The sequence below is a fragment of the Stylophora pistillata genome, chromosome 11 (assembly GCF_964205215.1).
Source record: "Stylophora pistillata chromosome 11, jaStyPist1.2, whole genome shotgun sequence".
Classification (NCBI taxonomy): domain Eukaryota; kingdom Metazoa; phylum Cnidaria; class Anthozoa; order Scleractinia; family Pocilloporidae; genus Stylophora; species Stylophora pistillata.
Window position 1 is genome coordinate 3,707,501 of NC_142529.1, and position 24,939 is coordinate 3,732,439.

General features: G+C 40.3%; 1 protein-coding gene across 2 annotated transcripts in view; it reads right to left on the bottom strand.

Moving 5' to 3' along the window:
* Positions 1–24,939, bottom strand: part of LOC111323157 (uncharacterized) — an 84,526-nt gene that overhangs the window by 27,964 nt on the left and 31,623 nt on the right. For both annotated transcript variants that reach the window (XM_088738212.1, XM_088738210.1), the window contains 35 exons: positions 24,807–24,839; positions 24,089–24,370; positions 23,373–23,531; positions 22,884–22,931; positions 22,575–22,607; positions 21,720–22,001; positions 20,951–21,115; positions 20,104–20,136; positions 19,339–19,620; positions 18,832–19,002; positions 17,534–17,563; positions 17,000–17,281; positions 16,417–16,575; positions 15,842–15,883; positions 15,607–15,639; positions 14,928–15,209; positions 13,721–13,888; positions 13,268–13,300; positions 12,431–12,712; positions 12,147–12,314; positions 11,880–11,912; positions 10,942–11,223; positions 9,672–9,830; positions 9,458–9,505; positions 7,962–7,994; positions 7,163–7,444; positions 6,366–6,533; positions 6,149–6,181; positions 5,570–5,851; positions 4,744–4,914; positions 2,842–2,874; positions 2,238–2,519; positions 1,626–1,784; positions 1,317–1,367; positions 647–679 (listed from right to left, as the gene is read on the bottom strand). In XM_088738212.1, coding sequence (XP_088594338.1) covers positions 647–679; positions 1,317–1,367; positions 1,626–1,784; positions 2,238–2,519; positions 2,842–2,874; positions 4,744–4,914; positions 5,570–5,851; positions 6,149–6,181; positions 6,366–6,533; positions 7,163–7,444; positions 7,962–7,994; positions 9,458–9,505; positions 9,672–9,830; positions 10,942–11,223; positions 11,880–11,912; positions 12,147–12,314; positions 12,431–12,712; positions 13,268–13,300; positions 13,721–13,888; positions 14,928–15,209; positions 15,607–15,639; positions 15,842–15,883; positions 16,417–16,575; positions 17,000–17,281; positions 17,534–17,563; positions 18,832–19,002; positions 19,339–19,620; positions 20,104–20,136; positions 20,951–21,115; positions 21,720–22,001; positions 22,575–22,607; positions 22,884–22,931; positions 23,373–23,531; positions 24,089–24,370; positions 24,807–24,839 — 5,016 coding nt within the window. The remainder of the gene's footprint in view (positions 1–646; positions 680–1,316; positions 1,368–1,625; positions 1,785–2,237; positions 2,520–2,841; positions 2,875–4,743; positions 4,915–5,569; positions 5,852–6,148; positions 6,182–6,365; positions 6,534–7,162; positions 7,445–7,961; positions 7,995–9,457; positions 9,506–9,671; positions 9,831–10,941; positions 11,224–11,879; positions 11,913–12,146; positions 12,315–12,430; positions 12,713–13,267; positions 13,301–13,720; positions 13,889–14,927; positions 15,210–15,606; positions 15,640–15,841; positions 15,884–16,416; positions 16,576–16,999; positions 17,282–17,533; positions 17,564–18,831; positions 19,003–19,338; positions 19,621–20,103; positions 20,137–20,950; positions 21,116–21,719; positions 22,002–22,574; positions 22,608–22,883; positions 22,932–23,372; positions 23,532–24,088; positions 24,371–24,806; positions 24,840–24,939) is intronic.

The following is a 24,939-nucleotide window of genomic DNA, read 5'->3' on the forward strand; positions in this document are numbered from 1 at the left end:
ACAATTTTTAATATAAGAGAAAAATCGCATCTGGAAAAAATCCCATCTGGAAACTCGATTTTTCGCTTATACTTTTAATCATTAATTTAGAGTACTAAAATCGAGAGTTTTGGTCATCTTTCAAAACACGACAAGCTAATATTGTCATCTAAAGCATTACTTAAGGTATTCTTGTCCAGACCTATAAATTCGAGTACACTATCTGTAATTTGTAGAAAAAACTACAGCTGGTTAAAGATACACTGTAATCGAAATAGGGGACATAATATCTAATAAAACAAATAATATTTAATAAAAAATATATAATTAATATTAATAATTTATATATTTTAAATAATTAATATAAATAATTTATTAATTATTTAAATTATTAATTATTTGAATTAAAAAATTAATATTTAAAAATTAAATTAATATTTAAATAATTAAATAATTTTAAATAATTAAATAATAATCGTAAATAATTTATTATTTAATAATATATTATTAATTATATATTAATTAATACATTAATAATTTTATTAATAATAAATTCGAGCACACTATCTGTAATTTCTAGAAAAAACTTCAGCTGGTTAAAGATACACTATAATCGAAATAGGGGACATATTATCTAATAAAGACAAATGAAAGGGAACAATCTTACCAATAATTCCTGGTGTAAGTTTGATTACTCGCGCTGTAAAAGAAACAAAAATATAAAGATTTTTGTAATGAAATTGTAATGTATAAATTATCAGTCCTAACCCATGAAAATTATGGCTCATCATCGGTGTAAAAACCTGTGAAGCTCACGAGTGACGTAGAACAGAGACAACAAAACATTATAAACAATAGCGTACAGCAAAACAATACCTCATGAAACAAAGAAAACCTCGTCGGTTTTTATCCCGAGGATGACACAAAGTTATCCACTTGAATAATAAAATACAGAATGAAGGCAAAGAGACGAAGCCAACCACCTTTCCAAAGAAAATGTCACTTCTAAACAACCATTTCTTTCCATACTGACAGTTTCTAAGCAAATCATTGACTTGAAGGCGTGCCATGAAATTTATCCGCGAGGATTCACCAAAATCAGTGAGCCAGTTTCTTTGCTGGGAGGCCCGCGAGAATTAAGTTCTTTCTAAAGCGAACCACTTCCAAGGGAGAGTGAGAGAAATACATTTCATTCCATCACTAGCGAAATGATGGTATACAATTGCGGAAGAGTCCCACGTATATTCTCGGAAGTTTAAAGGACACAAGAAAAAACAGCTGAAAGATAATGAAAGAAAAATAGGAAAACGTTTTTGCAATAAAACGTCACAACTGACCTTTAGGAGGACGGACAATAGGCTTGACAGGTTTAACCGGTTTACGACGACCTGCGAGGAGACAAATCATCAGGTTCAATATGCTGGTTTCCTTAACATAAAGCGACAAGAAATATTACCCCCATCCCCCCGCCCCCACCCCCACCTCCCCCTAATAGCTAAGAGTCTTGCCCAAGAATACAACACATTGACCCTGTCAAGTCTCGACCCCAGACCTCTCCTCGACCCGGAGTCCAGTGCTCTGACCATAAGACTACTGTCTTTCTTCCAAAAATTTCAAAATCTTATGATCATTTCCTAATCTCTTACCACCACAATTGCCCCATTTCTTATCTCGATCAAAGTTGGGTGTTATAGCACACCATGGTCGATTGTGATTACTTCTTGTACAACTATTGTAACGACGTCCTTTGTAGACGAACGGGAATGCACAGCAGTAGCGTGAGGTAGTTCTTCTTCGGCATGAACCTGGGGAGAAACAAATTTCTATAAATTAACACAAAATATTTTATTCCAATGTGGCACTGTCTTTTAACCCTTTACACCCCAACATCAGTATGCATATTCTCCATACTGTTCTCTTTACATTTCCTAAGGTGCTGACAAAGTGAATTTGTTTAACAATCGAGAGCTTCATTAGTTGATCATTTCCTTTATTCTCCTGACCTTAAAAGAGTGATTCAGGGGTGACATTGTCAGGAGAAATTAGATGCTAGTCACTCTTGGGGGCTAAAGGATTAATCTCTTTTACATGTGTATACACAGTGGAGAAAGACAACGCATAGTCAGGATGCTTCCAATCTAAACCGCAGTACCGTTATTTGTATCGTTAATTTCTATCGGATTTCTTTAATTGACTCGCTTAAGAACTATGTTCAAGCATACGCACATAAACAGACGACGTGGTTACCCATAACTCACCGTATACTCTGTACACATCATTAGCCCACGGTCCTCCCTTTCCATTCCTACACCGATTGGATCGTCCATACTTTCCGTAAGTCACGTGAGCTCTTGGACCAGTAGCGCACCATCCCTGATGTTGAACAGCAAAAGCTCTGTAGCCAAACCTCAGAGCAACCAGGGCGCAACGTTTGATGGCTTCCTTTCTTCTTCGATAATATCCCTTCACTATTGGGTAACGACCGTCCACTCCTGGAATAGCACGACGACCAGTGTCTTTGAAGCATCCAATTGGCTTGACTATTGAAGTAAGGTATGAATCAGCAGAGCATCAAATAAACTGGATTTTTTAAAATATCTATATACCGAAACAATCCTTGAGAGAGAAGTCTGTTCTTTTAATGAACATTTGTTGCGTATTTGGATGACACGCTTGCTTATTGTCATCTAATGAATACCTTAAAGTGCAGATACTGAAATGATCCGAACGAAGCCGTATGTTGAAAGCGAGGCCTGGGCTTTTCTCTTCCCTGTAAAGGCATTTAGCACTAAAACGCATTTCATAGCGTCGTTCAGTTTTAAACGTATGTATTTTTGAAGTAAAATTAAGTTGCATACGTACCTCGCACCCCTACAGTCACTCGTATTGGCTGACCTGTGAGAGAGATGAGGAATATTATTCGACATGAGACAGACGTACGAAGACGTACCTTGAAAAAGCCAAAGAGACAAAAGAAAGAGAAAATAGGAAAAAAGGAAAACGGGATCAGGGAAAGAGAGACAGAGAGAGGGAGAGAGAGAGGTAGGCTACTTCAGAGAGAGAGAGAGAGAGAGGTAGGCTACTTCAGAGGGAGAGAGAGAGAGAGAGGTGGGCTACTTCAGAGGGAGAGAGAGAGAGGCAGGCTACTTCAGAGGGAGAGAGAGAGGCAGGCTACTTCAGAGGGAGAGAGAGAGAGGTGGGCTACTTCAGAGGGAGAGAGAGAGAGGCAGGCTACTTCAGAGGGAGAGAGAGAGGCAGGCTACTTCAGAGGGAGAGAGAGAGAGGTGGGCTACTTCAGAGGGAGAGAGAGAGGCAGGCTACTTCAGAGAGAGAGAGAGAGGCAGGCTACTTCAGAGGGAGAGAGAGAGAGGTAGGCTACTTCAGAGGGAGAGAGAGAGGCAGGCTACTTCAGAGGGAGAGAGAGAGAGGCAGGCTACTTCAGAGGGAGAGAGAGAGGCAGGCTACTTCAGAGGGAGAGAGAGAGAGGCAGGCTACTTCAGAGGGAGAGAGAGAGAGGTGGGCTACTTCAGAGGGAGAGAGAGAGAGGTAGGCTACTTCAGAGGGAGAGAGAGAGAGGTAGGCTACTTCAGAGGGAGAGAGAGAGGTAGGCTACTTCAGAGGGAGAGAGAGAGAGGTAGGCTACTTCAGAGGGAGAGAGAGAGAGGTAGGCTACTTCAGAGGGAGAGAGAGAGAGGTAGGCTACTTCAGAGGGAGAGAGAGAGAGGTGGGCTACTTCAGAGGGAGAGAGAGAGAGGTAGGCTACTTCAGAGGGAGAGAGAGAGAGGTGGGCTACTTCAGAGGGAGAGAGAGAGAGAGAGAGGCAGGCTACTTCAGAGGGAGAGAGAGAGAGAGAGGTAGGCTACTTCAGAGAGAGAGAGAGAGAGAGAGAGAGGTAGGCTACTTCAGAGGGAGAGAGAGAGAGGTAGGCTACTTCAGAGGGAGAGAGAGAGAGGTAGGCTACTTCAGAGGGAGAGAGAGAGAGGTAGGCTACTTCAGAGGGAGAGAGAGAGAGGTGGGCTACTTCAGAGGGAGAGAGAGAGAGGTAGGCTACTTCAGAGGGAGAGAGAGAGAGGTAGGCTACTTCAGAGGGAGAGAGAGAGAGGTAGGCTACTTCAGAGGGAGAGAGAGAGAGAGGTGGGCTACTTCAGAGGGAGAGAGAGAGAGGTAGGCTACTTCAGAGGGAGAGAGAGAGAGGTAGGCTACTTCAGAGGGAGAGAGAGAGAGGCAGGCTACTTCAGAGGGAGAGAGAGAGGTAGGCTACTTCAGAGGGAGAGAGAGAGAGGTAGGCTACTTCAGAGGGAGAGAGAGAGAGGTAGGCTACTTCAGAGGGAGAGAGAGAGAGGTAGGCTACTTCAGAGGGAGAGAGAGAGAGGTAGGTTACTTCAGAGGGAGAGAGAGAGAGGTGGGCTACTTCAGAGGGAGAGAGAGAGAGAGAGGTGGGCTACTTCAGAGGGAGAGAGAGAGAGAGGCAGGCTACTTCAGAGGGAGAGAGAGAGGCAGGCTACTTCAGAGGGAGAGAGAGAGAGGTGGGCTACTTCAGAGGGAGAGAGAGAGAGGCAGGCTACTTCAGAGGGAGAGAGAGAGGCAGGCTACTTCAGAGGGAGAGAGAGAGAGGTGGGCTACTTCAGAGGGAGAGAGAGAGGCAGGCTACTTCAGAGGGAGAGAGAGAGGCAGGCTACTTCAGAGGGAGAGAGAGAGAGGCAGGCTACTTCAGAGGGAGAGAGAGAGAGAGGTGGGCTACTTCAGTAGGAAACTTTTACTTACGTTTTCCACCCCGGCAGTAGCCCCACGGTTGGTTTCGTTTGTATACACCGGATGCCGTCGGACACCAAGGCCTTCCGCTTCTTGACTTAGCGCAGTTGTTGTAGCGGCGTCCGCGGTAAACGAAAGGAAGCACACAGCATTTTCCTGACGTGGTACGACGTTGACATCTACCTAAACTCAGTGAGAAGATAAGCGATGTTAACAAATTTCAGGTATGGGGTTATTTTGCGTTAAATACACTGCACTGAAACAACGAGTTAAAATCATTTAATTTTTCTTTATATATCATAACTTCTTCAATCAGAGATTGTTTAACCAGAAAAGAGAAAATATCACCTTTTCCTTAATTAAACATGATGTGGGTTATCTCAGGATCATAATCTATTTCATTGTGGTGTGTTGTTCACGCTTGTCTGACTTAACTTTAAGTAACATTTCTTTAGGCTTGTGCATCTTCTCCTTGCCAATTTAGTAACGAGAGTAAACCGAAATTGTATTGGTTTTGATTTACTGCATTTTGTGATTGGTCCACAGAATTAGTATCACCCACATAAACAGTCAGATGGAGAGCATAACCCATATTGGCTTCTTGTGTTGTGAACCTTAGTTCTGATTGGCCCATGGGGTCACTTTGGATTTGGGTTGATAACATTCAAAAGCGCTTTGTGTCAGGTTGTATTGTTTGGAAAAAATACAGGGAAAAGAAGTTGTGTAGTAAGAAGCTTCTCTTGTTATCTTAACAAAATCAGCAAGACTAAATTTGTTAGCTGTTTTAACACAAGGACAGAGAAAAATGAACAATAAATAAATAAAGAGAGCTCAGTACCTGTCAGCCTGTAGACATCATTGGCCCAAATTCCACCTTTACCACCCCTACATCTGTTTGATCGTCCATACTTGGTAAACGTGTACTGAGCCCGCGGTCCTGAGAAACACTGACCACCGTCTTGCACAGAGAAAGTGTTGTAACCGCGGTTTACGGCGACCATGGCACATTTACGAATGGCGAACTTCCTTCGTTTGTAATTGCCTTGTAGAAGTTTACTCCTGCCTTCTAGTATTGGAATGGCTCTGCGAGGGGAATCCTTAAAACAACCCATTCTTTGGACTGAGAAATAAATTAAAAGTAGAACTATGGACAGCGGTAAACCAAACTAAGACATTATCAAATAGACACGCCAACTTATAATGCTGTAATTGTACCTCAAAGTAAGGCAAGACCTTGCAGGCTTACACATTCATAAGAAGGCGAAACCAAAACTTTACGACCAAATTTTCAAATTACTATTTAAAACTAAACAATGGGACAAATAACTTGGGAGGGCTTTGTTTCTGAACTCCACCCTATACATGCGTTATTGACCAAGCGTGGGGTCAAGATGGCTGGATATTGGCCGATACTCACTAAATATTGATGATGTTATCTTGACAGGACGTGCTGGCGAAAAATAAATAAAAAATTACAATTAATCATGGGATATGGCACATAAAATTAGATGAATTTAGTCCTCTAGCTGCTTTGGCAAACCTTACCAACAAATGAGAAAGAAATATATTCCAAAGATTAACATTCACGGAAAAAGTATAAAATTAGTAACTTTCTTCTGCTTTTCCAGTCTCACCTCCACGGGTAGGACACCATCCGTACTGCTTATCCTTGTCGTAGTTTCCAGTAAGGGAACACCAGGGGCGCCTGGACCTCGTTCTGGTACATCCTGTGTATCGTCTGCCTCGATACACGAACGGGAACGAGCAGCAGTATCCATTCGTTGATTTCACACTACAAGAACCTAGCATTATAAAAAAATAAATTCATAGCATCACAAGTAAATTTAAATTAAATTTAAATTAATTTAAACCTAGCCTAAAAATTCACCACCTTTTATATTCTATTAACTCTAGAGGCAATCACCATCTATGTTCTTAGCAGTTTGCCGGACGAGTGTCAGTTGTGAACAAAGTAATGGCTTTACTCACTGTAAAGTCTTTTAGGCTCAGTGCCAAAGCGTCAGAGCACGGAACCGAAATTCGATTCCTCATTGCGACACAGATCATTCTCATTGTCCCACGCTCGTAAGAATACAAGAAAACATTTTTCTTTCGAAGCGGCCCACGTTCGAGAAGACACCGTCATACATAATAAACTCATACATAATAAACACCGTCATACATAATAAACTTTCGAAGCGGCCCACGTTCGAGAAAACACCGTCATACATAATAAACTCTAAGGAAACCGAGTGAACGCATCAATGCAAGATTAAATCTTCATCGAGCCCTTTCAAAGTAGTTTCGGATGATCATACACTTGAACAGTCTGGCTTTACCTTCAGTAGATGGCCGCCACTGTTATAGAGATATATGAAACAACAAACATAATGATGGCCTCTATCACAGAGACAAACAGCTTTTGCCTCACCTCTGAGGACATAAACATCATTGGCCCAAGGTCCTCCCTTGCCGTTTCGGCATCGATTGGATTTTCCATATTTGCCATATGTTCGATATGCATATCTTGCAGACGCACACCAACCTCCGTGTTGAATAGCAAAAACTTTATAACCTCTTCGAGACGCAGCCAAAGCGCACTTTCTTATGGCGTCTGGTCTCCTCCGGTAATTACCCTTCAGTAGACGACTTCGGCGCTCCAAGGTTGGTATGGCTCGTCGACCGGTGTCTCTATAGCAACCGATGCCGTAAGCTGCAAGGGGAAAATTGAAATACGTGTGGCACAGTCATGATAGGCTGAAACCTAACAAATGAACTAGCTACTTAAAATTCCTTCACAGTGAAGGAATGTACCTGAGAGGCATGATGGGTAGCAACCTTCGCTTTAAACAGCCCGGTTTGATTGTCTTGACCAGTTCAACGTCTGATATCTCCTCCCCAGGCTCTTGCGGCACGCTCCCATAACTTAGCTTTCGCGTAGAGAAGTAATATGTGTACAGTGACAACATCTTACCAATTTTACCATCGCTTTTATTTTCAGCCACTTTCGAAAGGTAAAATGATGAGTGAACTTTACTTTAAACGTTTCAAACATCGTTTTTAGCTGGCGACGATTAAAGAGAGACAACTGAGGGTTGGTAACTTTTGATAATAATTTCAACGGGTGGTGTTCTGCGTAGAAACCCTTCAAATCTAGATTTATTATTAGAAAGGGGTAGGGGTTGTATTATATTGGTATTAAATTAAGAGCTATAGATAAACTTCCTTACCCTTCAAACCTACAGTGACTTGTATGACTGTAGCTGCAAAAGATGAAAAACAATACGTTACATACAAAAATAAAGCTTGGCTTATTAAACTTCCATCACAAACACTAAGCTATGAAGTAAGCTTCTCAGCTCGCGAAGTGGATGGTAATCTAAGGATGTGGAACAGTTACATCTCCCTTAATTTATTCTTACCTCCCTTAATTTATTCTTACCTCCCTTAATTCATTCTTACGTCCCTTAATTTATTCTTACCTCCCTTAGTTTATTCTTACCTCTCTTAATTTATTCTTACCTCCCTTAATTCATTCTTACGTCCCTTAATTTATTCTTACCTTCCTTAATTTATTCTTACCTCCCTTAGTTTATTCTTACCTCTCTTAATTTATTCTTACCTCCCTTAATTCATTCTTACCTCCCTTAATTTATTCTTACCTTCCTTAATTTATTCTTACCTCCCTTAATTCATTCTTACGTCCCTTAATTTATTCTTACCTTCCTTAATTTATTCTTACCTTCCTTAATTTATTCTTACCTCCCTTAATTCATTCTTACGTCCCTTAATTTATTCTTACCTCCCTTAATTCATTCTTACGTCCCTTAATTTATTCTTACCTCCCTTAATTCATTCTTACGTCCCTTAATTTATTCTTACCTTCCTTAATTTATTCTTACCTCCCTTAATTTATTCTTACCTTCCTTAATTTATTCTTACCTCCCTTAATTCATTCTTACGTCCCTTAATTTATTCTTACCTTCCTTAATTTATTCTTACCTCCCTTAATTTATTCTTACCTTCCTTAATTTATTCTTACCTCCCTTAATTCATTCTTACGTCCCTTAATTTATTCTTACCTCCCTTAATTTATTCTTACCTCCCTTAATTTATTTATTCTTACCTTCCTTAATTTATTCTTACCTCCCTTAATTTATTCTTACCTCCCTTAATTTATTCTTACCTCCCTTAATTTATTCTTACCTCCCTTAATTTATTCTTACCTCCCTTAATTTATTCTTACCTCCCTTAATTTATTCTTACCTCCCTTAATTTATTCTTACCTCCCTTAATTTATTCTTACCTCCCTTAATTTATTCTTACCTCCCTTAATTTATTCTTACCTCCCTTAATTTATTCTTACCTCCCTTAATTTATTCTTACCTCCCTTAATTTATTCTTACCTCCCTTAATTTATTCTTACCTCTCTTAATTTATTCTTACCTCCCTTAATTTATTCTTACCTCCCTTAATTTATTCTTACCTTCCTTAATTTATTCTTACCTCCCTTAATTTATTCTTACCTCCCTTAATTTATTCTTACCTCCCTTAATTTATTCTTACCTCCCTTAATTTATTCTTACCTCCCTTAGTTTATTCTTACCTCCCTAAATTTATTCTTACCTCCCTTAATTTATTCTTACCTCCCTTAATTTATTCTTACCTCCCTTAATTTATTCTTACCTCCCTTAATTTATTCTTACCTCCCTTAATTTATTCTTACCTCTGGGAGGAGGGATAACAGGTTTTGGTGGCCTGACTGGGCGGCGTCCTAATAAAGAAAAGAAAGAAAATAAGTATAACAATTTCAAACCGAATTTTAATGACAAAAACAGAAAACTAATGCACACAGGACAGACAGGTGGACTCTATCGGGAAATTCAAGATATCGGCAAGTTGCAAACCAAATTGTGACTAAATCACACAGGTCAACCAACCTGCACAATTGCCCCATTTCCTATCGCGATCATAGTTGGGTGTCAAAGCACACCATGGTCGTTTATGCTTTCTTCTTGTACATCTGTGATAACGACGTCCTTTGTAGATGAACGGGAATGAGCAGCAATAACGAGACGTTGTGCGTCTTGCGCAGGTACCTTTAAGATTGGAACAAATCCCGTTAAAATGATGTAGACTCAAAAAACAAAGCTTTTCACGTTAAGTGAAATATCGTTCTCCCCCCCATGGATGACTAGATGGTCTTCGTCGACCCGGGACGAAAGAATTACAATGTGCCACCGTCGGGGGTATGGTTTATGAGCGGTTTTGATCTGAAAATGGGTTAAGATATTTGAACATTGTGGCCTCATAACGGTATGTTCTCCAAAGGAACCAAGAAGTTGAATACGCATTTTTTACTCTCCAAACCCAGTAGAATAATATAGAAAATAAATAGTTAGAAAATAATAATAATAATAATAATAATCTGGAAAACTATAAATAACGGAGTCAAATCTGAACAGATCGAAAGTCTAATAATCTGATAAGTAAAAGCATATCTAAAACTATACAGAAAAGAGAAAGGTGAATGGCAAATCTAGAACCCTATATACAAGGCTGCTAAAAATCATTAAACAATGTCAATGGCTCCCTCGGCAGCTGCGATTTCAACGTCACAATTATTACAGTCATACGCAGCGCGGCGCTTCACCCGCGATCCTCAAAGGCAAACTGGGGCCGACCGAAGGAGGGCAAAGGATGTCTTTGCTCGGATCCAGGAAATTGTTTGCGAGTATCGTTCCCCTTTCTTGGCGGCTATCAGCTCGGCCAATCGGCTGTGGTATCTTATGCATTCCATCCCCATCCCTACCGTAGTTGTAAATACAAGCGGCGTGAACGAGCCATGCTCAACATCCAACACTCTCCTTAAGTACAGCCGCTTCTTGTCGTTTTCATGGATGCGATAAATAATAATACTAATAAAACTTACTAAAAACAACAACATACCAAAACAAACATTGAATAAAGGGAAAATACAGAATGCAAACTGGCATGTTTTGATCAGAGATAGGGTCATAATAAGGAGATAAGGCGGGACTTTTCAAATTTTAAATTTTCGGTTGTTAATTATAATCTAGTGGTCTTTTGGTCGCCAGTTTTTAAAGGGTCAATTGCAAGATCAGGTAATCACATATAACCCAACAAAACATGATGCGGCCTTTTAAGTTTGGACAAGATATATTTTCAGATTTCTACAAGTTCCCCTACCTTGTATGGCATAAACATCGTTAGCCCAAGGACCTCCTTTGCCATTCCTACATCGATTGGTAGGTCCATACTTCCGGTAAGTGAGATGAGCCCTTGGACCCGTAGCGCACCATCCCTGATGCTGAACTGCAAAGGCTCTGTAACCGAACCTTAAAGCAACAAGGGCACATTTCTTTATGGCGTCTGCTCTTCGTCTGTAGTAGCCTGTCACTAATGGGTTACGACCATCCATCTGGGGAACAGCGCGACGGCCTGTATCTTTGTAGCATCCAAGCGATTTGACTGAAAGAAAAAAAATGAAGCAGTCCTTATCAAGTGAAGACAATTCATGGCTTGAAACGAAGAGACACTAAGTGACAAATCGTCACAATAAACTGCTTCGTGTGTACTGCTCCCAAAACAAAGTACTGACATCATCTCAAAAATTGAAACGTATTTGAACTTCAGCGAAAAATTATCTACCAGAGAGAGAGAGAGAGAGAGAGAGAGAGAGAGAGAGAGAGATATTCAGAAAAAATTGTCACGTCGCAAGAAGCGAATTATCACTATGGCACGTTCCATGAAACGATAATTACTCCCTTGCCATTAATTCAATAATCCCTGCAAATACTGTCACACTCACTGCAAACACATCTAAAATACCTATCCAATCAGATTTAAAGTCAAAACTTTATGAAATAAGATGATGATGGAGTTCACGTGGTTTTTTTGCGACCTGATTTGTTAACTTTTTAGTTACTACGGTTGCTGTCATTGGTCATTCTAACAGTTTTGTCGTGCGACACTCAATTCAAATATACTATCCTGGAAAGAGCTAGCGAGCGATGTAACTCCTAACAAAGAAGGTAGGATGGCTTTGAAATTCGACATTTAAGTTCTTCTTTTTTCACGCAAGATGAGTGTCAACAAGCCTAAAGAAATGACGAGAGTATACTCACTTATGACTCCCGTTGTCACTCTTATTGGTGCAGCTGTAAAAGAAAAAAAAAAAGTATATAGATCATTAGTAGCAAAAAATCACATAGCTTTGGTAAAATCAACGAGAACGTTCCACATTTCTCATTCAAATTTCTATAAGTAACATCACCGCCATTGTCATATCCACATCATATGCAACCAAAGAGGAGTAGAAAGAGATATTATTCATAACAATCAACAAAGTCAAATAATTGTGTACGTGTTACAGGAGAAAGTTGTGGTCTTACGTTTCTTTCCGCCTCTGCAGTACCCCCACAGTTTGTTCCGGTTATAGTCAGGTGTGATTGCACACCAGGTTCTGCCGTTTTTAGCTGGAGCACAGCCACGGTATAGTCGCCTGCGGTACATGAATGGCACACAACAGAAACCTGTATTGGTTTTGAATCTGCAGCCTCCTGAGGAGAGAAATCGCATTTGTTTGAATGAGTAGAAACGTATGCTTAAACCTTCGTCAACTTTTTTCCCTTTTAAGAATCGAATACAAAAGCAACGCAGAAATTTTGACAAATACCTGACAATCTGTAGACATCGTTTGCCCAAGGACCTCCCTTTCCATTCCTACATAGGTTTGATCGTCCATACTTGGCATAAGTGTACCTAGCACGGGGTCCTGAAAAACACTGACCGCCATGTTGGACTCCAATGTACTTGTAGCCCCGCCTTGCTGCTTCCAAAGCGCATTTTTTAATGGCCATTTTCCTAGCGCGGTAACTCCCTCGTAAGAGGAGACTTTTGCCCTCCAATATTGGGATGGCTCTTCTCCAAGTGTCCTTGAAACATCCAACACTTTGCACTAAAAAAACAAACCAGATTGGAGTGTTAAGATTATTAAATTGACACTGTTCAACCATTTTTAATCCTACTAAGTACTTCCTCTGAGCAATCAGTATCAAGCATTTCCAGGAAGATAGGTGTTAACCCTTTAACTCCAAGAACTGATCAACATGTAACTTCTCCCCATAATATCCATACATCATCCAGTAAAAAGGTAACGAGAATACTCAAACTTATCAGGTAGAAGCTGTTATCTTGATTTAACGCTAAATTCTTGTAATTTATTTGCAAGGAAAGGTGTAGCAGCTAGAGGAGAGAGTCAGCAATCAGATCTTGGGAGTAAAAGGGTCAACGACTAAGAATATCACAAAGGGAGATGTTATTCTATAAAAGAAAGAAAAAATCACCCCCTCTAAAGAAGTCATGGAACACAGCACTGGTGGCAAGTTCTTTCTTATTAAATCCAATCCAAGGTATTTCCAAGCCTTATCTAAGGCTCTATGTCTGTAATCTAATCTAAAAGTTATGTAATTCATTGACAAAGGTTTTGCGATGGTTATTAGCGTATGCTTACATGTTATCGATGGTGCAACTCTGATTGGAAGAGCTGTCGAAATAAATATAAAAGTTCGGAATTAGTCTTATCTTCAGTGTGAGGCAAGCAATTTAAACTCAAATTATGTAAAGTGAAATGAATCACCATACACATAACATCTAACTCCTACCAAAATAAGTCATTTTAGGAGAACAATCTTTGGTAGAAATTTCCGCTCAATTTTCTCGTAGCAAAGACTAATTTTTAAGCAATTCGCGATGATTTCCTTCTAACAATCGAGGGAGCTTTTCAAAATGACAGTCCACCCTACCTGCAACATTAATAATTATAGTTGTAACTATTTAAAACAGTTTTAATATTCTTGGCTTCACAGTTATGGTTATTGTAATTACGACATCTTATTCCTAGTGTTAATGTCCATAAAACCAATTATGCTAATTAATGCATACATTAATTATCATCAATACTCACCCTTCCCTCCCCTGCACCAACCGGACAGTTTATCCACATCATAGTTAGGAGTAAGAGAACACCAGGGTCGTCTGGAGTTAAGTCTGGTACAGCTGAAGTATCGTCTGCCACGGTAAATGAATGGGAACACACAAATGTTGTTGCGTGTCGTTCGCACACGAGGGGAGCCTGGTAATGAACAAAGAGAGTCATAAAATTGTACCTGCTTACTATTAGTAAGTCTTAAGTTTTTCTCCAGTATTCGAAAGGAATTTTATAAAAATTACACAACTCTTTCGATCAGTCAATTTTTCAGTTGGCTGATCGGATTGAAACTAAATTTCTGAGCAGTATGCTGTGCCCATACTGACGTGATAAAGGAAATTTTTGACATCTTTTAACAGCACTTTGCTTCCGTCTTTAAGGATAAAGCTTTCCTCCTACTTGAGCAACTTGATCTAAAACAAAAATTTTAATATTTTGTCTAACCTTTTAAACACTAAGAGTGCTAAGTATCTAATTTCACCCAACAGTATCACTACTGAATAAAACAGTAACGAGAATTACGGAAATTATCACAAGGTTAAGAGGCTCTTGATTGCAGGGCTGGACACTAACGGTAGCCAACTAGCCACAGACTAGTAGAAATTCATTTATATATATTAAAAAAGTTGAAATGGTAAATTGGCCACCGTAACGATTACAAAAGCTGACGTTTCGAGTGTTAGCGCTTCGCTCCGACGAAGGGCTAACGCTCGAAACGTCAGCTTTTGTAATCGTTACGGTGGCCAATTTACCATTTCAACTTTGTTGATATATCCAAATTATTTCGTTACCCCCACCGACGCAGCCCAAACAGTTTCTTTAGAAACCATCAGCCTTTATTCATTAGTAGAAATTCAGTTTTGGCTGGTGGTTTTTTATTTCTACTAACCAGTTTGGCCAGTAAACAAACAGAAATTGTTATAACATCTAAGTTGTCACTAGCCACTTGGCTAGTAAGTTGAAAAGTTAGTGTCGAGCCCTGTGATGGTCAGACGAATTTTCCTTGTGAGTACCATAAGAAACATAAAGAGAAGAGTATGGAGAATTTGCATACTGATGTTAGGGTATAAAGAGTTAAAAACTAATCGACAATCGAAAAACGTTGTTAACATTTCTATGTGAAAAAAGAAGTCTCGGTTATAAATCAAAACTCTAACATATGTACCCTTCAAATGAAACTAACCTCGTAAAACGTAAACATCATTGGCCCAAGGTCCTCCCTTTCCATTCCTACATCTTTTAGATCTTCCGTATCTTCCATATGTTCGATAAGCGTACTTTGTTGACGCACACCATCCGCCATGTTGGATCGCAAACACTCTGTATCCTCGCTTCGCAGCGGCAGAAGCGCATTTCTGAATAGCGTATCGCCTACGACGGTAATTTCCTTTCAGAAGACGACTTCTGCCTTCCAGCGGTGCTATGGCTCGTCGGCCTGTGTCTTTGAAGCAGCCGATGCCGTGTGCTGCATTAGAGAAAACAAGTAACGATGATTAACAAGTAACGTCTCCTTAACATGTAAAAGGAGTGATAAGTACGAAGGTGAAGAGAATAAGGAGAACGATCAATTGAGGTGCTTGATATAATACAATATAAAGAAATGACAATGATAAAAGAGATACAGGGTGTACTCCTAAAGCATTCGATGCTATGTTCTTAATCGTGAAGAATCTCTCTGGACAACTTCACCTTACAAAAGCAAACATATACAATCCCAAGCACAATTTAATCGGAATAAAGAGAATGTTCGACCGACAGATAATCAACTGTTCGCCGAAACACAAAATTCTCCCAACTTACGGTGGGAGAGAATTGGTAACCTCCCTGGGGAGAGATAAGAGTTTAATCAGATTCGAACTTACCTATCAATCCAGTTGAGATTCTTATCCTTCGACCTACAAATTAAGCAAGAAAGATCCAATTTAATTCCAGAGCAATCGAGTTAGCCAAGCTCATTTACTAGGACTGGGAAATAAATTAAAGAAATGTCAACGGATTCTACACACTCTTCTGTATCATATTAACCTCTCACACATGATCACGAAGGATTAAAAGTGATAAGAAAACAGTACTTAATGGTGCAGGTTAGGGAGGTACCTCGAGGGACAATAGGACGAACAGGTCTGACGGGTCTTCTTCCTGGAAAAAAGAAAGGAAAAGTAAAAAAGAATGAGACTTATTGATCATTGTCTGAAAAAAGAATCTTTTTACGCTTCTTGGTAACATCAATCTGTCACGTCATGTCAAGTCACGTCAATGTCACGTCGTGTAATGCCACGCAGTTCTGCTCATACTAAGTGACGTCATGTCAATCAAAAGATTATGCAAGAGATTAAAATCTCTTAATATCAATTCATTTTGTCATGTTATGACATACAGAGTCACATCCAACGCGATTGGAAAGAGAGGGAGAAAGTGAAGACTGGAGAATAATTTAATCTTCAACTACCAAAGCTGATCGAGAGAGACTTCAAAGGCGCGCCCTGAGGACCAACTTCCCTTACGCTAGTTACTCTGACACCCTTCAGATGTCATGTCTCACCACCCCCCATGCAAGGCGGGAGGCTCTTACCAAGCGCTTTCTCAAGGTTATTGTCAAGAACACCGACCACTCTTTACATCAGTTGCTGACAAATAACAACGACTGTATCGTCTCAGTCTTATGAACATACCTGCACAATTGCCCCATTTCTTATCTCGGTCGTAGTTGGGTGTCATAGCACACCATGGCCGATTGTGTTTCCTTTTTGTACAACTGTTGTAACGACGGCCTTTGTAGATGAACGGGAATGCACAGCAGTAGCGGGAGGTTGTGCGTCTTCGACATGAACCTGTGTGAAAGAAGTACGAGGTCAGAGAATTAATTTATATCTGTGTAAGGGCAAGGTTCTGATAAGAATCAAGATAAATTTATCTGTCGAAATACCATGAAAGGACAATTCCCCTGTGGCAGTACAAAAAGATAGCGGTAATCTTTGAACGTGTTTGTGTGCGACTCTAAAGGTTCGTTTAACGATGATCGACGCCCTCTATTTTTGTAAAAAATAGCCGGAACAACAGGCGCTACTTTCAACCTTACTCACGCAAACGGAATCAAGCGCAAGGGCGCGCGTGGCGGGAATCACGCACGAGGGTGGGAGTGCTGTTCGCGTTCTCCTCGCTTTCGCCTTACGCTTGCCTCTTCACGCCTAAAAAAACTTTAAAAAATTACGTATCTCTAAGAAAAAAGGCCAGGACATAAAGTTTAGCACCTACCAGTGATTGAGTAGACATCATTAGCCCAAGGTCCACCCTTTCCATTCCTACATCGATTGGATCGTCCATACCTCCTGTAGGTCACGTGAGCTGTCGGGCCCGTAGCGCACCATCCCTGATGTTGAACAGCAAAGTATCTATAGCTACGTTTCATGGCCTCTAAGGCGCATTTAAAGATGGCGTCCGCTCGTCTTCGGTAATAACCCCGTACCAGGATGCCTCGGCCATCCATTTGAGGGATGGCTCGGCGACCAGTATCTTTGAAACAGCCAATAGATCGGACTAAAAAAAAGAGAGAAAAGTAAGTCAAACCAAAAATGAGAAAATTGCAAAAATCGATTTTACAAATATATCAAACAGAAATATTAAGAAAGAAAAATTCCAATGTTGTCTCTTTAGTAAACAAAAAGATCCAGTGCTGGGATTGGTGTAACACTTATGTTTCGGCTCTTTATAATTCGAATTCTAATGTTTTAATGAAAAAAACATGGTTTCGCTATACATGGGGAGAAAAAGTATACTGTATATACTTACTGATAACTCCAGAAATTCTGATTGGAGCCGCTAGAAAATAAACAGACATAACATCACTTGATGATACGCTACACACGTTTAAGGGGGGAAGGGGAGAGGGGGAGGGTAGAGAGGGAGGGGGAGGGGAGGGAGAGGGGAAGGAGGGAGGGGATAGGGGGAGGTAGAGGGGTGGGGGAGGGGAGAGGGGAGAGGGGGAGGGGGAGGGGAGGGAGAGGGGGAGGGGGAGACGGGGGGTCGGATTATTTCCGATTTAACCACTTAACCCCAAAAAGTGATTGGCTTCTAATTTCTCCTTGCAGTATTACCCTTACATATATGTGCACGATCCTTCGCAGTAAAGCACTATTTGAGCAATAGTGAAAATCAGACCTGAAAAAAATTTCAGGCCTGTACGGGATTCGAATCACTGACCTCTGCGATACTAGTGCAGCGCTCTACCAATTGAGCTAACAAGCCAACTGGGAGCAGGCCATCAAATTAATTCGACATAAACCCGTAGATGATAAATCAAACAACAACAAACATATGAAACATATGTATGAACTGCGGTTATGAAACGTATATGTGCACGATCCTTCGCAGTAAAGCACTATTTGAGCAATAGTGAAAATCAGACCTGAAAAAAATTTCAGGCCTGTACGGGACTCGAACCACTGACCTGAGTCCCGTACAGGCCTGAAATTTTTTTCAGGTCTGATTTTCACTATTGCTCAAATAGTGCTTTACTGCGAAGGATCGTGCACATATACGTTTCATAACCGCAGTTCATACATATGTTTCATATGTTTGTTGTTGTTAGTATTACCCTTGAATAAAGCATTAACGTCATGAGAATGAAGGTTATGATCACCGAATTAAGCTGCCGACTGTGGAGAATAGGAAGCACTGAATCGTTTGAGCCTTGCACGCAATAGCTCATTGGGAAGAGTCTCTTTCCTAATGTTCTAATCAAAAGCACTTTTAAAGTCCGCCGAGCAAATACCAGTATTGTAACCTATTCAATTGGAAGCGGCATGACATGAAAACAAGAAAAATACCTATTTAGAGGAATCTTTAACTGAGTATCGATAGTATTCATGGATCACACTGGCTTTCCTTTATCGCACTCTATCATTGGTCTACAAAACTTGCAGCATTTTCTCAGCCAATCAGAAGATAAAATAAAACTAATCACGACGAGGGCACCCGCGTTTTCTCGCGCTTTATGCAGTTTGCTTGTTTTTGATTGGCTTTGCTAAGCTTTGATTGATGGATGTGATTAGTGCACGCACCAAAAGACAACCGAAAACATCACTTACGTTTGCTTCCTCCCCTGCAGTACCCCCACAGCTTGTTCCTGGAATAATCAGGAGTGAGCGCACACCACCGCTGACCACGACGATTTCTAGCGCAGCTGTTGTAATAACGCCCACGATACTTGAATGGGAACACGCAGCAGTTTCCTTGCGTGGTACGCTTTCCGCATCTCCCTAAAGAACAATTAAATCGAGTCAGTCTAACACAACTTTATTCAAAGTAAATGATGGTGAGCGTAGTAAGAAGTAGACAAATAATGCGCTTTGAAAATCAGTGATGGTTATACCAGGTCTTTACCGCTAAGAGAGAAAGGATGAAAAAGCGAACCAGTCAAAGACAGCTGTTATGACCTTTTTAGACCTGCTCACCATAGATAATTAACAGGATACCTCATGGGTCCTCCAACGGTAAAAGCAATGTTTCACAATGTACTTTCAGTCACCGTTCAACAGCATACCAACTAAGTTGTAGACCTTGAACAGGACAATTCACAACGAACACTCCCATACCGTAAATCCTGTAGACATCATTGGCCCACGCCCCTCCTTTTCCATTCCTACATCGGTTTGATCGTCCATATTTGGCATAGGTATGCTGAGCCCTGGGTCCTGAAAAACACTGCCCACCATGTTGGACTCCAAATACTTTGTAACCTCTCTTGGTTGCCTCCAAGAGACACTTCTTTATGGCATAACGTCTCCTTTGGTAGTTGCCTCTGAGAAACCGGCTTTTACCCTCCAGTATGGGGATTGCTCTTCGTCCCGTATCTTTGAAGCAGCCAATTCTCTGAGCTGTAACAGAAGGGAAAAATTCAACAATAAAACAAGTATACGCAGAGATTTCAATAAATTTTTGAATAAGCGGTTGGCGATGAAGTAATGGGCGGTTGAGTCCGATAAGGGGCCGTGAAGTGAAACTCAAACACGAGGGCCTGTCCATAAACTTAACTGACAGCGATAAGAGGCCGAAACTAAGGTAAATGCCTGGCGAAGTAAACTGACGATAGCAAAAACTGTTCAAACATGAGAAAGTTAAATAAAGTTTTCAAACTGAATGTGGAGTTTTTTTTCAGTTATAAAAGATTTCTGTGAGGGTTTGTCCGGCCCTAAAGCAGCACAGACTATACTTCCAAAGCTTACAGCTGTACGTAGGAGTGATAACCGTTTATCGAAAGAGGCAAACTAAGCAGCCGGTCTTTAAAAAAAATTGGCTTTTTTCGAGAATTATTCCCTAAGCTGATGATGTTGACATAGCAATAATTAATTCACTTTTACCTCTTAATGTTCGAGAGACTATTATGGGCCGTCCTGCAAGGAAGAAAAAAATGGAGACAGATTAAAGTAACTTGCTTGAAGGAATGCCTGCAATGTTACAATCAGTATACTCTACTTCTGCGCCAGCACCCTGGGTAGGATATCTCTCATCAAATAATAGTGACAAAATAATATTAATAATGGTAATAAAGAATAATAATGATAATAACAAAAAAGATGATAATAATAAGAGTAATAATAACAATAATAACAGCAATAGCAGAAATCAAATTATTAAGGCTGATAATAGCAATGATGAAAAGGAAAACAAAGGCAAAAATTATAAAAACAGAGATTAATCACAGGCCAATGATCTACTAAAACCGACAATACAATACTTACAAATTTAATGTAGCTTTACGTTGTTTTGAGTCGGGGAGAGGTCTGCCAGGGAGAGGTCTGCCAGGGTTCTAGCACTACTGATGATAATCAGTGACGGACCACTTGCAGACCCCTCGTCAGTGAGCGTTGCTCAAGACCTAAAACTTTCTTGCAGGCCAAGAAACGCGCGTAATGAAGCCCTGTTAACCATTTAACTCCCACAAGTGATTAACATGTAAATTTCCCTATAATATCCATACATGATCTGGCAAGCAGGTAATGAGAATACTCAAACTTATCAGGTAGCAGTTGTTACCTGATTGAGCACCAAATTCATGTAGCCAATTTACAAGAAAATGTGTACCAGCTGCAGGAGCGAAGAATTAACAACTAAATCTTGGAAATTAATTAGAGCCTCCTCGCAAGCTAGCCATATCGGGATCTCACTGTATCTAAGAACTTCCAACAATGGATCTTGTTTTCTTACCTCGTCCTCTACACCAGCCATACAATTTATCTACATCGTAATTAGGAGTTAGCGCACACCAGGGCCGCTTTGAGTTGACTCGAGTACAACGGTGGTATCGCCTTCTACGGTAAATGAACGGGAACACACAAATGTTGCCCTTTGTTGTTCGTACACGAGGGGAGCCTGAAAAACAGTAGGTCAGTAGTTTCTCTTTGGTAAAATTGAAAATATCAAACAATTGACAAAAAGGCGCTTTTTTTCCAAAGTATGCAAAGAATCATCTTCTTTCGTTCACTGAGTCACTAAAATGCGAAAAGTTGGAATTTCAAGAAGAGAAGATCGTGAGAAGAGACCTACGCGACTACCAAGCAGAAGTTCTCCTTATAAGGTCAATTCAATATCAAGCCGGCAAGTGATGAGAATAAAGGAAAAATGTCAGTTAGGGGGTTTGTTAGTTGATCCAATACTAAATTCTCCAAACTTGCATTATAAGAATTGTATCGCAGACAGTAAGGAGAACTACTGGTGAGATCTTGGGAGTGAAAGGGTCAATGTAAGTCACTAGAGGTAACAGGTTAAGTATGAAGAGAATTGCGCGACTAGTCGAGTGGCTCGCGTGACAAAATGGAGATCGTCACGAGTCAACTGAGATCTATACTGCGTGACTATCCGTCAAGAACAGAGTTCAAGCGCGAAGTGAGGTTGGTTAAGCAATGACTTACTAACAAGCCACTTAGTACACAGAAAATCTTTCATATTCCAAAAATTAAAAGGTTTACAAAAGCACCTCTGAGTACATAAACATCATTGGCCCAAGGTCCTCCCTTTCCATTCCTACATCTGTTGGTTCGTCCATATTTGCCATATGTTCGATAGGCGTATTTTGTTGACGCACACCATCCCTGATGCTGTACCCCAAACACTCTGAATCCTCGCTTTGCTGCCGCCAGAGCGCATTTCTGAATGGCGTATCGTCTTCGACGGTAATGTCCCTTCAGAAGACGACTTCTACCTTCCAATGGTGCTATAGCTCGTCGGCCTGTGTCCTTGAAGCAGCCGAGTCCCTTTACTGAAAGAACACGTAAAAACCACATAAATGTCAAACTGTGCCTTAAAGGCCTCCATACGCTTCATGGAAAATCTAAACCCGGTAAATCCTCATTGGAAAACTGTCACCTGTTTTGGATCACTGCTTATCAAAATTCACTTATAATTTACTGTTGTCTTTACTATTGATGGTGGCACCCTGACAGTTGAGCTTAGAACACAAGGATAATCTGGATGAGTTGTCCCAACTTCAGAAGGACGTCTGTGTGCTTATGCTATTTTAGCTCCAATTAACCCTTTACACCCTAACATCAGTATGTATCTTCTCCATACTATTCTCTTTACAGTTTCTAAGGTGTTGATAATGAGAATTTGTTTAACAATCAAGAGCTTCTTTAGTTGGTGATCATTTCCTTTATTCTCCTGACCTTAATGTGTGATTTAGGGGTGATAATGTAAGGAGAAATTAGATGCTAGACGCTCTTAGGAGTCAAACGGTTAAGGAGATCGGTTCGTTATGACGAAGATTTACCAAAAGTGGCATTGACACCTGGCCAATTCAAAGAAGAAAACACCAGAAAGAAGCTGCACCAACCTTTCAGTCCAACGGTAATTCTGATCACTTTTCCTGCAAAAAAGAAATTTGTGTAAGGCACAGCGGAAGAATCATACGTTCTACCCCCTCCCGTCCACTTCACCATGGGAAGAGACTGGCACGAGAAGAGACTGGAAAATGACAGGAAAAATATTGGGGGTATGACGTATCTCGAACCAGACCAAAGTTCTACGCTCGCTTTCCCCTTGCGCTAGTACCAAACAAAAACACAAAATAATAGAAAAAAATAGATACTAGCAGTCTACTTTATTGGTTTTAATAAAAGCTTGAATAGCTGTCAGAGCTTACCTCTATATGAAGGAACAACTGGACGGACAGGTCTGACGGGCCGACGTCCTGAGGAGAGTACAAACAAATATTTCATTAATATCAAGTCTTGTCTACCTTATAGATGTTCATGAAGTGGTACCCAGACATCGGATACATGAAGTAGCTACCTTTGAAATTATCACATCAAATAAAATGAACAAACAATAACAAAAAAAAAAAAACAAACAAAACAAACAAAACCATTACACAAGTGAATTTGAAATGAATAGTGAAAAGCTTTCTCTACTAGCGACAGGTTTAGTTTTCATTTTGAGAAGTTTTTCCAAAGAAATTGGTGGAGTATGTTGAATAAGGGTGAACGTAGGGTACATTTCGTGAACAAATTGCCAACGTTGGTCCCTCTTGTTCGTTACAATAAGTCCTTTCGTATAAAATTTCAAACTTTTGTTCATCCCATGGTTGTTATGGCAGAGCTTCTACTTGCAGTATTAACAGGCTAAAAATTACCGGCGCAATTTCCCCATTTCCTGTCTCGATCGTAGTTGGGCGTCAAGGCACACCACGGTCGTTTGTGGTTCTTTGATGTGCAACTATTGTAACGACGGCCTTTGTAGATGAATGGGAATGCACAGCAATAACGCGAAGTAGTTCGTTTCCTACAGGATCCTATAGATGAGAGTTGAAAAATAACGTCACGCAAGATATCTCATGTTGAATAAAGTCACGTTTCATATACTGAAATAAAAAATTAGCAAAGTAACGTCAACCCGTTTCAGCATGTTAATTCATGTACAAGTCACTGAGTTTCATGTTGCAGTTAATCTCATTTTAAATAAGGTCCAGTTAATCAGCTGTCACATTGTTTCACGACATAAGTCATGTCAAGGTCACGTCATGTCATGTCACACATTTTAACCCCCATATCAGCTAGAATCATGTTAATCAGTTATGTCATGTCACCACATGTAGAGTCCTGTCAAGGTCATGTCTTCACGTTACGCATTTTCAATCATATTTGGTACAGTCGTGCACATCTAAGACGCCATGTCACGGGACGCATTTTTTTGTCCCTATCTGGTAAAGTGATTTACATCTGTGAGGTCACGTCACGACATGTAAAATTATGTTATACACTTTCACTTATACCAGGTTAGGCAATGTCCATTCACTTCAAGTCAAGTCGAATCCTGACGCGTCGTACACGAAAATATCTTTACTCTCACCTCGAATGAAATACACGTCATTAGCCCACGGGCCACCTTTGCCGTTTCTACACCGATTGGATCGTCCATACTTTTTGAACGTCAGGTGAGCTCTTGGACCCGTGGCGCACCATCCCTGATGTTGCACAGCAAAAGTTCTGTAACCACGCCTTGCGGCTGCCGCAAAGCACTTGAAAATGGCGTCGCTTCTTTTCCGGTAATAGCCTCGGACAAGAACATCTTTGCCATCCATTTGTGGAATGGCTCGACGGCCAGTGTCTCGCCAACATCCGGCAGATTGAACTGAAAAGAGAAAACATACCACTTCATGTTCAAGTTTTTTCAGTTTTAACATAAAATTTTTGGTGATTTACCCTCTCATAAAACTCCTTCATTTTCGAGCAGAAAGGTCATGTAAAGAAATATAAACTAGATTTAACATCAAAATCTCAGAGCTGAAATAATGAAAAATGTATGGAAGACAATGCAGATTATTCGCATTTAGATCTTGGTGAGGAAAAGGTAAAGGGTCAAAGTGGTAGGGTTAGAGTTCATTCTTGTACAGTATCTCTTCAAAGTCTACCAGTTTCTCGACTAAAAATACAGTGTTCAAAATTTTTAACGCTACCATAGAGTTGTGGAAAACTTTTTATTTTTTATTTTTTTCATAAATATAAATTTTAACTACAGAGACCTATTTTCCTCTTATACAGAAAGGAGAAGGAAGCTTCATACTTACGCAACACATTGGGTGTGATTCTGATTGGTCGAGCTGTTGAAATAAACGTAAATGAAACGTTCATAATTTTTCACAAACGATATATGCATCTTTTCAAGGCGTTCAAAACAAAATATGCTGCTATCTTAAAGTG